We start from the raw sequence: 14,165 nt of genomic DNA, 5'->3' as shown, positions 1-14,165 counted from the left end.
TCTTTTTTTTATTGATCATCAATTTGCCGCCATATTTTCCAAAACAGAAACGAGTTTACAGCATCACAGATTTTGCGATATGTGGCATAAGGGGCTTTCATAGTATGGCAGTACAGATTGCTCACTTGGAATGTTAATGTGATACTGATTTATTAATAGGTAGTATACCATTAGAAAGCAGTGATGTCATGGTCAGAGCATGCCTGCAACCCGGCGATGAGATTTGCAGTGCAAATGGGAAAATCAGATCGATACGAGGAAACGGGCCATTGATCCAGTTATGGTTGTGTCCTTATTGTCCATTTTGCAGTTGCTCTCAGTATCTATTCTATGGCATGTAAACATTGACTGTATGCATACATATCATCCTCAGTGAATATAATCCTGAAACTTTAAAAAAGGCATTATCTTTGCATGATGTCGTTCTCTTTAAAGGGGCAGTTTAAATTTAACAATCCTAATACTGCAAGGACATATTTATTCTAAGATTGTATTTCTTGGATTGCATTTCTGGACCGTTCAATAAATTATAAAGAAAAGAAAAAGACAAAGATCAATCATTTTAAATGATAGGCTACTAAATTCAAAGAGAGGTGGAGAAATAAGCATCCAACAGATGCTTATGCCAACTGATGGTCAAAATATATATCTCAATCTAAAAACAAAAATTCAATCCTATTAATAATTTTAATGTAGCAATTGTTTAGAGTACCAAAAGGGTCAAACAAAATAAATGTGAAAAGTAATGTTTTTATAGCACCAAATGCCTTGTTTTGCTATTGTTTGTCTATCTGTTCTGTGTTGTGTTGTTGCTCTTTATGTCAATATTGCCATTCACGGTTTAAATAAGAACACATGGGGGACGTGACTGCAGCCAGAGGAACCAATCACCCCCCAGGGTCTGGTGATTTCGTCCTTATGATGTCAGAGCATGAGGGCAGGATGTGCAGTCACATGGGAAGGTCTGTTACTAGCACATTACAAAGTAAGGCACTTAATAGTCTGAATCCAACAAAAACAATGATGACAAGGACGAAATAATAACAATAAAATTATGACAATATAATAATTAAAATAATATAAGCTAAAAAACACCAACATAAAATACAACCCAAAACACACATTTGATGGACATTGAAACAAAGAACACAGTATGAAATTCCTTCCCCTGCCTTGAAAAACTTTCCATATTTCATTCACAAAGTTTGTTTTTTTCTTTCGCTGATGATGTTGAGGGTGACACAGATAAACATGGTGGCAATAATATTGAGAATCCTATGGGTTTTGTGTTTCTATTATGGCTGCAGGTATTTTAGGTTTAGGGCTGCTCTGAGGTGCCAATACAGGAACATGTTTGAATAAAAGTACAGGGTTATGTGGGACAGAGCAGGAATCCTGAGAAGGAGGAGTGGATGTACTCGGTAGAATAGAGGCCATTTGCCTGATCCGAGGGCATCTGGACCCATACCTGGTCACCCTCCTTCAGCTCTAGGACAGCACTACCGGACGCCTGGTCCATGTAGCCTTTCTTGTATTCATCATAGGTGTAAGTGGCTGGTACATTGTTCTTGTACAGTGCCACCCACAAGCTAGTTCCCTTCACATGCATGTGGTATGCAAAGTAGTAGACACCAGATAGAGGAGCAGTGAACATGCCAGTAGCTGAGCTGTAGGCATTTTGCCCATTGTACAGAGTCCTGTCAAATTTGATTGGCATGGCAGAAGGAGGGAAAGGTGTTGTGAGGATGGCAGTGAAGGCTGGTGCCACAGAGGCAGAGAGTACTTGACTGTACGCAGGCCCCTTTCTGTCCCCTGGTACTTCATCCCCTTCCAACTGTGTATCTGTTGGCCCTGCAACAACTGTTTGGCCATTTCCTGGAGGACCGGGGGGCCCCGGAGGCCCAGGAAGGCCAGGGTTACCATTAAGTCCAGAAGGGCCTGGTTTCCCTGGAGGACCTTGGGGACCTATAGCTCCCTTATCTCCCAACTTACCCAGTCCTGGAGGCCCTGTGAGTCCAGGTTCGCCTTTCAGGCCAGGGACACCCTGTGGCCCCATGGGACCCATGGGGCCCTGAAGACCAGGAATGCCTGACTGGCCCCTGGGGCCTGGAGTCCCTATAAACCCTGTCTCACCTTTAGGCCCTGAGGCACCTGTCAGCCCTGGATTCCCAGGTAGGCCAATATGCCCTGCCTCACCTTTTGGTCCAGGTTTTCCAATTGTACCAACAGACCCAGGGATTCCTTTTTCCCCAGGGATGCCAGGTTTCCCAAAGGGTCCACTGGGGCCTTGGTCACCTCTTAGGCCAGGCAGTCCTGGAGGGCCCTGGGGTCCCAGATCTCCCTTCTGTCCTGGCATTCCATGTTTTCCTGGGAGTCCCATTGGGCCTTGAAGTCCTGGTGGTCCTGATTGTCCATCAAGGCCTGATTCCCCAATTGGACCCATCATTCCTTGCTCTCCTTTGTCCCCTGGGAGACCAGGCAACCCACCATGGCCCTTGTCTCCTTTTGGCCCACTCAGACCAGGTTTTCCATAGCCAGGAGTCCCAGGAAATCCAGGAGGACCTCGGAGCCCTGCCTCACCTTTTGGGCCAGATAGGCCTGGTGCTCCAGGAAGTCCATCTATCCCATGCTTCCCTAACCCAACGGGCCCTGGCAGACCCTGTGAACCTGGAGCCCCAGCCTCTCCTGGTTCTCCTCGATCCCCTGGGAGGCCATGGTCACCCTTCAGACCAGGCAGTCCAGGCAAACCTTTTAGTCCTGGTTTACCAATACCTGTAAGACCAGGTGGTCCTGGACTGCCTTTCAGCCCAGGAGGACCCCTTATACCTGAGGGCCCTGGCTTTCCATTTCCATTCTCGCCCTTAATCCCACGCTCACCTGCTGGGCCAGCACCACCCTTTATTCCTGGTTCACCCCGAATCCCAGGGGGGCCTCTGATGCCTGGAAGCCCAGGTTTCCCATTCAGAGATAGGCCAGCTGGACCAGGGAGGCCAGGCTGCCCTGGAGGACCTCTGGGACCTGGTTCACCACGAGGGCCAACCTCGCCATTAAACCCTGGCATCCCCTTTGGCCCAATCTTTCCTGGGAGACCTGGTAGTCCAGGTTTACCAATCCCTGGAAACCCAGGAGGTCCCTGAGGGCCTGGCTGGCCATTGAGACCCGGCTTGCCAAGTCCAGGTTTTCCTGGAAGTCCTGGTGGCCCAGGTGGACCTCTTAGTCCAGGTTTCCCTTGGGGGCCTGGTTCCCCCTTCACCTCCATCATGGGTGGCATATCTACAAAAAGAGATTATGATGGTATTAAGAAGTATTTAAGTATTTTTTAAAAAAAGAAACAGATCAATAAGCTTATTACATATAAAGAGATACAGGTGTATGTGTGTGGTGTATTGAATTTATTCTGAGGGCACATTGTATGTCAAATACATAAAAAAAAACAAATAAAACATGGATAATGTGATTCCGATCTACACAGCAGCCAATTCCATCCCACAACTGCAGTACATGAGAGGTAAATTCAGGAAACCACCAGTTTCTATGCAGAAGGCAACATTGCTTCATCATCACCTAATGTGGATAGATGCTTTACTTATTTAAGAACTACTGCTGCTTAGGGGTAAGGGGCTCAGGCTTTTGAAATGGTAAAAAAAGACTTTCTCAAACAATGCCTTATTTAATTTGTTTTTATTGCAAACATTTGTATTGGGTTGGTTAAAGTGCCATGATGTACAGGGTACACATAAGAGTGTGTTATCAACCTTACATGTGTTGCAGAAGATCATCTGACACTAACGGCTTGATTAAGTAGGAAAATGGATATACTACCTATACCATGTGTTGTTAATCTCTGATCTCTGAATTTTTTCTTTATCTCAGGCTAGAGTGAGAGGCAGGCAGGCCTCCAAAGCATATAAAACAGTACTCCACGTGCTCCTGGGCTTAGCAGTTGTTCTGTAATAGTACAATTGGATAGGAGTTAACATTTCTGTTTTACAGCTGATTGATGGTGAGATCTTGTTGGGATGGAGCATGTAAAAAATGCTAATTTTTGATTGTGTAACAGAGAGGGAAGTAGACTGAAGAAGTATGACACAAACTGTCTCATTATTCTTTCCCGGCAGAGTGAAGCCGAACAGCCAGGTCACAAAGAGCAGAAACACAAGCTTGGTCTGCAGAAGACTTCAAACACCCCTAAACCAATTTCAGCTGGTTTGTTGCTCTGCTGCCTCGTCTCAGCAACACCTTTCCTATGTGTTACTTTTCTTGGTGGGTCATAGGCCAGAGGGCAACTCACCTGGTATTCTTTTAATAATTTGGCACAAATAACAAGTGTCCACTTTTTAAAGTATAGCGTATGTTTGGATCTGCTTCAGCCAGCCTCTCCTATTGTGAAACTGATCCAAGCCAGTTAATTTTTTAGTAGTGTGAATCAGTTCTCATCATTTTAAACCAGAATAACAAAACATTATGTGATGCATGACCTCTCAAAACTGGATTCTGATAATACACCTGCAATATATTTGGGATCACTGAAACAAGGTCTATAACTAATTCAAGAGCAGCTTGACAGTGACAAATGAAATAGTATGTGGAAATGTAACCACAAGCAACTACTCCCCCCTAGTGGCACTTGATGAGAATGCAACCACAACGATGAGAGAAGCTTAATATTGCTGAACAGCATATAATATTATATTATTCATAACTTCTGCAGTGGAGTTTAAATATAAATACATTGAGGACCCTTACCATGGGGCCTATTGAGAGGTGGATTCAAAACTGAGATCAGATCTACTGAAAGCAAAATGCAAATTTCAACAATAAGGGTTTTACAGTTTATGCTAACATCCAACCCACCATCCTTTTTGCATAAACCTGTGGCTGAAGTCCAACAGGCTGAGGAACACAAGTGGACAGATAATCAGGTAGGTCGTAAACAAACCCTCAGTTTTACCATACTATGACAGAGAAAATGAATATTAAAATTGATAACCATCCGTGCATTGTCAGTGTCCATTATTTTGCTTCCTGGCTGACATCCAGGTTGAATTTTAAAGGGGCACTATGTAGTTTTGGAGAAGAAATTCAAACATTAAGAATTAAGTTTGACACAATTAAAGATTTTGTAATATTTACAATATTAATGTAAGTCCTTACATGTCCTTTAAGGTCAGTTTGTTGATTCAGTCATGAAAACAAAGAGAGTTTGTTTATTTAGCTTGTTTAGGCATAAAAAATCTGTCACTTAAGATCTCTCTCTTCTGATTTTTATTCCACAAAACTACACAGTGCACCTTTAACCTTATTATCATGCTATGCAGGGTTTTGTATAATAGTAAGATTTCGAGTGTGCTCACTTTAGGCTTTGCCCCCCAAATAAATGGTTTATCTAATACATCTACACTTGATGTTTGTCTTTATCCATGAGGGTGGCACCCTTGGGCCAAACTATATTTTTTACAGCATTAATGGATCTAATAATAACAAGGCTGTTATTAATTTTTCATACATCCGCCAAAAACACTGTGTTCAGACGTGTGATGAGCATTATCGCCTCAGTTTTGTTTGTTTAGTTGTGGTCCACAGCTCCACTGCTGACCGCCTAAATATATCACCCACAGAGAAGGAATAAGATGTTTCACACTTGAGAGGACATAATGGCTTCTTCATTACTTGTTGCAATGCTCTCCAGGATTCAGACCCAAGTTGTTCTTTTGAATACATTTGAACAGACAGAGTCAAACTACCTTTTGAAATCTGCTCTTGTAACAGCAAACCTGCAGAGTACTGACTCCTATTAAGCTAAGATTAGAGGTGGGAATCACAGAGTAACTCATGATACGAGATGATTCATGATACATTCATTCATCTCATTGTGGTGTCAGTTACAAAATAATTTGACATGAACTGAGATGAAATGATGTATGAGAAGTGCATAGAGACTGACTACAGCTTGTCCGTGTCCATGTCCATAAAATTGCAAAAGGCTAAACTGCCAGAAAGCAAAACAGTTCTGGAGTTAAAATGCTTAAAGGAAGGATGCAGCTATGGCTCACTTGCTTCATTGTCCTCTGTGAATATTTAATAACCTTTCTATTTGCTCTCTGATCTTTGTGAACATATCTCCATGGTCAGTAAATGAAATACAGGGTTACACCTGTTTTTCACTGAAAAACATCTAGGATAATATTATATTAAATGGCTGTATGTTGCTTAGGGAAAGGTCAGATAATGACAAAAAATCATTTGGAAGTACATTGTTTTAAATTAAAAACTAAAATTCTTTGTTTCTGAGTTCACAGACAAAAAAACCCCCAAAACACTTAATTTTGATTGCTGTTTTTTAAAATTCTGATAAATTCATCCATTCTCAGACAAAGCAAATGTAAAATTTAAACTTTAAATTAGCCAAACTAAAACTTAAGGTTCTCCTGAATCAAATGATGCCTGGTATTTGATGATATAGATATTTATTACTATATAAATGTTTTACACCTTTATGCTTTTTGTGTAACATGAAATTTATTTTTGACATTTCTGGAAAGTTGAGAAGATTCAGAAAATCTAATACCTCATATCTCATGACAATATAAGAAATGTACAGTATATGGTTAACTATTAACTGTTACATTGTTCCAGTGGTGATGCAATGTGGACATATGACCACTGAGTGGCAGTAGAGGCATTGTATTCAGGTGAGCCACAGACAGCATTAGTTTCGCTCCTCCAAATCAAAATCTTGTTTCCACCACACTTTGAAATCTATATAAACTTGCTTTAGCACATCTTTATTTTTTCTGTGAGTTATTTAAATGCAAAATATCAACATCAAATTTGCACAAAATGCAGCTTCTGAAGTCTTTCTGTGTCAAACATAATGTTACACTAATAAGTGCCCCTTATTTGCTTTGAATTGAGTTTTAAAGAAAAGGCCTCTGATGACACGAGGCACATCTCGTATGATCAAAACCTTGTTTTCGTAGTTAGGGTCAAATTTGTTAATGATGACAGCATGCACATTTTCCCTCCCTCTCCCAGTTCCCTCGCCTCAGCCTTTTATTTAATCTATTTTTATTTCCTTCGCACTCTCCCCTTCATCCCACAGCTGAAGAGTATGTGATAAACAGAGGAGTAACAGCATCCAGATGGCAGGAGGAACAACTGGCCCAGTGAAGCTCAGCGAACAGTGGGCAATCAGGCCTCCATTAGGCCCCAACTGAGGACCAGCCAAATGCTGCTGGACCCACATGGAAAGGACACACACTTCAGTGAGCCCTTTGACTGCCTGAAGAGAACCAGTGCACAAGTCTTGGTTCCTGGGATGGTCTCCACATCCATCACATATCAATCTGTAATGTTGTTCATAGGAAGTTGTTTATGAGTGTGTTCTTCACTGCATAGTTTTGAGTTCTGAGTATTTCCTGTTGCTAATTTGCAGTTTCACAAAGTAAAAAATGACATTTACCAGTGCTTCCATTGACCCAGTGAGCTGTTGCGAAAGAGTGAGTGGATCTACAGGCCTTATGCAGGGCTGAGTGAGGCATAAAGGTAAAAGAGACTGCACCCACAGGGATTACTCACCAACGTAATGTCCTTTGCCCTCTCTGAATGGGGGTCCAATTGGCCCTTTCATCATGGGCTGCATGTACTTCATGTGGGGAATGGGGGGATAGCCTCCGGCAAGAGCTCGCGCCCCCAGCATCAGCAGCACACAGACAGGAGCCAACAGCATGGTCACCAGCATCCCAGGCTTCAGATGTCACACAAAAAGAACTGGAGGCAAAAACAGAAGAAGAAAATATTTATTAAAGTGCTTTCATTTTGGCGAGGAGGAAGGTTGGCTTACATCTATTTAAGCATGCAGATTTATTTAAAGGTCCCAGATTGTAAAAAGTAAAATTTCTTGTCTTTTTTAAATCATAAAGCAGGGTTAGGTGCTATATCAATACTGTGAAAGGTTAAAACAGCTCAATCCATGAAGGAATGCACACAGCCTGTATTTAGAAACTGTGCCTTTAAAGGAGGACTTCCATGAGGTTGTGATGTCACAACTGTACAGTCAGTTGCAAAAACCCAAACAGAGCTGATGAGGTTGAATATAGGTGCTCAAAGGATGAGCCTAAAAATGAGCACATTATGGGCTCCTTTAACCTTTAACACAGACACTATCTACAGCACTGTCACACTAGAATCCTCCCATAAACTTTTAAATGTGCAACCATGTGCAAATATAACTTGTAAGCCCACTGCTTATGTATGTGCTTACTCTCAGCTGCTGCTATGCGGTCCTCGGACTGTGACGGGCAGATCTGTTGACTTTAATTTACTTGGGGAAGAAATGACCACATCACTCCCTGCCAAATATTTTCACAACCGTGGTCAGGTGTGAACAGGAAACCACCAGAGGATAGTTAGTGTGTTTGTTTATCATAAGTGAGCGACCGTAGGTGTCCGGGACCGGCTTCAGCTGGTGAAACGATGTGTGAAAATGGCATAAATTGCCACTCCAGCTCTCAACTGAGTTGTTTTCGTCAGCTCTCTTTGGACTGATGACTGTCAGCAGTTATTTTGTGATAAAGTGGGATGCGTAATGTAATCTCAGTTTCAGCCTGCTCATGTTTAAATGTCAAAAATGTTAAGTTTATGTAAGGCATGGGAATCGTGTAAAGGAGAGAAAATAGAACTAACTGGAACTTTTTATCCCAATAACTACTTTTCAAGGTATTAATAGGTGCCATCATGGTTTAATGAGGAAAGGAAAGGGAAAGTTGACAACTGTTTTAGTTGCAAAGTTCATGTACATTTGAATAGTACTACCCCCAGAGCGGGGACTTTAGGGGGTAAAAAACGTTACAAGGACCCTGGTCCCTGCAGAGTTCACACAGTGAGTTCCTCTAAAGGTTCCCCGTCCCTTGGGAAAATTCCTGCAGTGGAAATGTGTCTTTACAAGTAATGCCATAATGGGATAGGTGACATTTGGCAAACTAAATGAGACACGAGAGACACACTTCATCACTCTGGAAAATTTAATATCTGATAATCACCTCTCCCTCATTTTTGGGCCCTAATTATGAAGCAGAATGAAGTACCACTTGGATCCTGATCATACAGTCTCCAGCTCCTCATTCTGCATGTCATCGCTGCAGCCATATCAAGAACTCAATCTGCATATGTTTGCAGGCAGCCCTTTCCTCCTTGATTTATCCTGCCTCATCTCATACTCATATTGTCACTCTGCATGCGTGTGTGTGTGTGTGACAGGCTTTGCTCGTCTGCAGATACGGACTCAGATTGGATTGCGAGTTCACTCTGGAAGTTTTACGATGAAGCAAACGCGAGTTGACACTTTCTGACTTGAAAATGAAGTACATCAAATTATACACTGCACTTAATTGGGAGCAGGGATTGGGAGTAATCTGGGAGTTCACAGCAGACTTCAACTGACAAGCACTTAGAAAAAGGTGCGTTCGTTCCCACCATGTGTGCAGAGATCAGGCCTGTTTTACAGCTTTGCCTTTTGCAGTCGTCTGTGATTGTTTAGCAACCACATAGCTCAGCAGTCAAATTCTTGTTTTACAGCCATTTACCAAAGTGTTTCTCTGGGTTTCTGAGCTATTTTTTTCAGTCGTTGTGATTAGTCATAAGTGTGTGTGTATGTGTGCGTGTGTGTCTGCGGTATCTGTTTAAGCTTGTTTATGCCGCGGCATGTCGTCTTTGCCAGGAAAAGCATCAAAGGTCGCTTCTCAAATTATTAACACCAAAGCTCTGTCTATGAAAAATGAAGGACGCAAAGACAAAGATGTGAAAAGAAATAAACAGAAGAGAGAGAGAGCAGTTTTGGTAGGGCAGTATGGTGGTTGGCCGACTTGCTGGCTGGCTGGAAGGGAAGCTCGTCTGGTATGGAGGCCTGTGGTTTTGGTGCAGATGTAATTTAACAGGCGGCTCTGGATGCCCACCATTCAGCAGGCGTCAAACTCTCTGAAGAAGCAGAGCTACACGCATTCAAACACAGAGGCCATGTATGAAACAGGGATCAGACACAGGCGGGTGGTTTATAGACCTCCATAATCTGTTTATCAAGTGTTTTTGTTGAAAAGCTCAGCAGACGCTGTTAAAAAATCTCACGCAATCCTCCCTGGCTGGCCACCATGAGCCACTGCTGGAGCGAGACTCGTACACACTCCCAAACACAAGAACACCCACGTAACACTCTCTCAGCATGCACCATAACACAATATACCTCTGACAAGTGGTTACCCAGGATGTCTTGAAAATACTCAAGCTCGTTAACCTCCGTTTTACCCCACAAAACCAGTCCCTTTCAAAACAGACCATAACACAACCCCGGGTTCGAGAGGGGAGAAGAGCTAATGGTGAATCAAAGCCTCCCTCGGTCATTAAACATGAGCGGCATCCAAAGTTACAGCCAAGGAGCCTTGTCTGGCAGGCCGAATGACACTTTATATAAAACAGATTTAGCTGAAGAAAGAACATCACCACACACATCACAGCAACGGATCCAAAAATACACAAAGAGAAAAACAGAAAGTGCAGAACAGAAACGTAGTATTAATGAAATAAGCGAGAGTCTGACCCTCGGCTGTAAAAGGGCACCGCCAAATCCATTATGACTTAGCCTATAATGGTTGCTTGGCTGTTCCCACCTCCAGACAGCTGTCAAATAACCGCTATGTCTGATGACCACATGGACAGATTATGAGAAAATGGGCCCCTGGGCACAGACATGTAAAAGGCCCCCACCCCTCATGCATAGGAGCAAGACCATCCGGACTGAAAGAGAGTCTCTTTGTAGACATTTTGTATCTCATTGTGGTTGTTGAGTGTCTCTTTTTGGTCGTTTTACTTCTATTTGCTGTCCTTTGATGTCTCTTTTTGGTCTTTTTGCATGCTTGTGTTGTAATTGTATGTGTCTTTGTTGTTATTTTGCGTCTTTTAGTCTTTTTGTGTCACTTTGAAGTAGTTTTGCCTGGTTGTACTTGTTTTGTGTCTCTCTCTGCTCGTTTTAGTTCTCTTTGTTGTCATTTGATGTCTGTTTTTGGTTATTTTGTAGGCCTTTGTAGTACATTTTTCTGTCTCGTTGAAGTTGGTTTCTGTCTCTTTTTAGTAGTTTTGTCTTACTTTTTGGTTGTTTTTGTCTCTTTGTAGTTGCTTTGCATCCCTTTTTGGTTATTTTGCACTTTGAAATTTAAATTTAAATTTCTTTACCAATGTCACTTTTTGTATCATTAAATACTGACGATTTAGGATGGCAACTGACCCTACCTACAGTCGCAAAGCGTCAGTGTTTGACAAGTTGGGAATGAGACTCAAAAATCAACTTTCTTACAAAGTGGACCTTTAATGTTACTTTGGCCTCAGTGGCACAAAACAAAGAACAAAGAACAATCAGGACATCTCTGTATCTTTCCAACAAGAAATGTTAACAGTCACTTCAAACAGAGGCTGCTCCCTGAGTCCTTGGACCTCCAGGCCTGTGTCTGGTATGCCCCTTCAGAAAACCATCCATGTCCACATCAAACGCAGAGACAAATGCTGGCAAGTGCACATAATGAACATACGGTCCACCTCACAGATCTGTCTCCAAACTGCCTGGTAATCTGATTCACGGACACAAACCCGGAGCTTGCCTTCTTTCTCGAACATGTGTTGGATGCCATTTTAACAGAGCCTTAATGTTAATCTGCGAAGCCTTCGGGTCCGCCAAAGCAGACTCAACAGCCTCCAAACCCAAACTCAGCAGTATCTCAAGTGGCCTGCCCAGACAGGCAGAAGAGACACAGACACCACGGCTGACTGCAAGCCAAGCACACACTTCCCTAACTGCTCCATCTGCCCGCTAATGAAATCAACAGCGCTGGGGAGGTGAGGTTGAAGGTGCTCTGCCTCCACTTCCCTTAAGCGGTACATGTGTGGATCCAGACTGCCTGGCATTTCCTAAACCACGTGCCACAGAGAGATTATAGGTACACCAAGTGTGAGGATTCTGTGTCATGAAGGAGGCGGTTGTTTTTGTGGTGAACGTTCGAGCCGCTGCTTGAGTGGGGGAATCATCACCTGAACATCGTGTACCGCAAAATGCCAGCACACCGAATGGTTCAGCAACTACAGAGTTCCATTACGAGCGTTAGACAGTTTGGCTACGACCACAAAATTCTGTAGAAGTGCACTTAAAACCTCACCACATATTTTTGCTGATTCATCCAATTCTGACAAACCTTAAACCAGAACCATTCCTGACTGTTACCATGAACCCACATGGGTGGCCAGCTGCTATCCAACCACAGCCATCTTCCTTTACCAAACCCTCTCCTTGTTAATTCAACAAGGGAATGCTGGAAAACTTCCCTTTTTTATGGCGAGAATGAATTTCCAGCAGGAAGAAAGGCACACTTAAAATGAACTCAACTTATACATCTGCGGTTTATTATTCAATCTGTCGTCTAGACATATGAGTATTAACGGATTTTACAGATTTGCTGTTAAGAGTCGTGCACCTGCAAACATTAAGCAAACTCTTAAAACTAACACAAACAGGCTCGAATATTGTTAAGGTATCACTTCCAGACAATACAGAGCTCCATTGAACATTGACCTGTGTGTACGCCTTGGTCTAAAAACCTATAAGAGACTGACGGACAGACACAGGAGGGATAAAGTGAGTACAGCAGTTACACAACACACTGGCGTGTGCATGTGGGGGAGAGGAAATTGAGCGTGTGAGGTTTTATTTAGAGAATCACCTTCTTTCGAGTGAGGTAATCCCTCTTTCAGCCTGAGTGGCACTCGGGCCATTACGTCTTTCCGGTGTCAGCTCGCCGCGTTATATTTGAGTAGTGGTCACAGTTTTTGGTAGCTTTGAACGCACCCTGTATTACTCAACACTGTGCAAATAAGCACCGAGGAAACAGTATGGCCCTTCATATAACGTGTCTATGTGAGTGTATAAGGGTGGCAACAAACCTAATGCACATACGATGAGACACTAACATCTGTTGCGTCAGTCGCCACCGGCTGGAAAGTGCGCTGAAGGTTTTGTTTGGTTGCTTCTCAGGAAAGCACCGCCACAATAAAAGCTCTTATGTTCTCAATTTAGTGTTTCCAGTGAATCATTAGTATGTAGTCATTAAAAATACTGTAAATTATTATTTTAAATGTCGAGACGTGATGTATACTGTTTACACTTCTACCGTACCAAGTCGATGTTGGTGAGCACACATTTATTCATATACAAATACACTATAAAGGCATATTAACTCAACTTTTCCACCCTTTATTCAACCGCAAATGGGCTCCTACACTATATGAGCAAAAGTATGTGGACTTCCCTGGTCTGGGGTTGTTCATAGTTTATGATTAAGCCTCTTCTGTTTCAGAGACGCTAGTCCTGCAATGAACAGTTATTTTCATTATCCATGAATATAATTTACTGATTTTCTTATTAAATCAATTAAAGGTAGGGAAGGCAATTCTGAAGAAAGATAGTTTATTGTGAAATCTCATTCTCAGGTTGTCATACACAGATGCTCTGGGTTAGAATTTCAGACCGGATATCAGTATTTGACAACCAGGGAACAAGGCTCAACAATCAACTATTGCCTTCCCTGCCTTTACTTGTTGCATGTATAAAACATAGTGACAATGATGTTAATTACAAGTTTATAAAGCCAAAGGTGGAGTGTTGAAGTTGCTTGTTTTGTGCGACTAATACTCAAAAACCCCCAAACATTCAGTTTACCATTCAAGAAGACAAAGAAAAGGAGAAAATGGTGAAATTCAGAAGCTTGAACAACCAAATGTTGTTTAAATCGACGAATCATCTGATCGTTTCAGCTCTAACTAATTTATACAAAGATATTTTAGACAATATTGAGGGCTTGTTTCGTCACCGCAAGGACTCCATGCACAACGCCAGGTCCACAAAGACTGTTGTCAGAGTTTGTTGCTGAAGAACTTAACTGGTCTTACACAGAGCACTGACCTCGATCTCATCCAACACCTTTGGGACATATCGGAACGCTGACTGCGAACAGTGCTCGGCCTCAAAAATGCTCCTGTGGCTGAATGGGCTGCCCAGTCACCAGGATAAAATGCTGGCAGTTAACGTTTCTGCAAACCGCTGATATATTCGCATTTACATGTGTCATAGG

General features: G+C 42.5%; 1 protein-coding gene across 1 annotated transcript; it reads right to left on the bottom strand.

The window, feature by feature from the left end:
* Positions 1-1,372: 1,372 nt before the first annotated feature.
* col8a2 (collagen, type VIII, alpha 2) lies at positions 1,373-7,741 on the bottom strand. The gene is made up of 2 exons (XM_073463465.1): positions 7,579-7,741; positions 1,373-3,273 (listed from the first exon to the last, which is right to left on the bottom strand). The coding sequence occupies exons 1-2, from the start codon at positions 7,739-7,741 to the stop codon at positions 1,373-1,375; spliced, it is 2,064 nt and encodes a 687-aa protein (XP_073319566.1).
* Between the last annotated feature and the right edge of the window lie 6,424 nt (positions 7,742-14,165).

Source organism: Pagrus major, chromosome 3, assembly GCF_040436345.1.
Source record: "Pagrus major chromosome 3, Pma_NU_1.0".
Taxonomy (NCBI): domain Eukaryota; kingdom Metazoa; phylum Chordata; class Actinopteri; order Spariformes; family Sparidae; genus Pagrus; species Pagrus major.
The sequence above is the reverse complement of the archived record's forward strand: the minus strand, read 5'-3'. Positions and strand labels throughout refer to the sequence as shown.

Bases quoted from the DNA above. Each gene is read 5' to 3' on its own strand.
- col8a2 (XM_073463465.1), bottom strand. From the start codon at position 7,741: ATGCTGGTGACCATGCTGTTGGCTCCTGTCTGTGTGCTGCTGATGCTG. The intron at 3,274-7,578 runs GTGAGTAATCCC...CTCTTTTTGTAG, and splicing joins GGGCAAAGGACATTACGTTG to ATATGCCACCCATGATGGAG.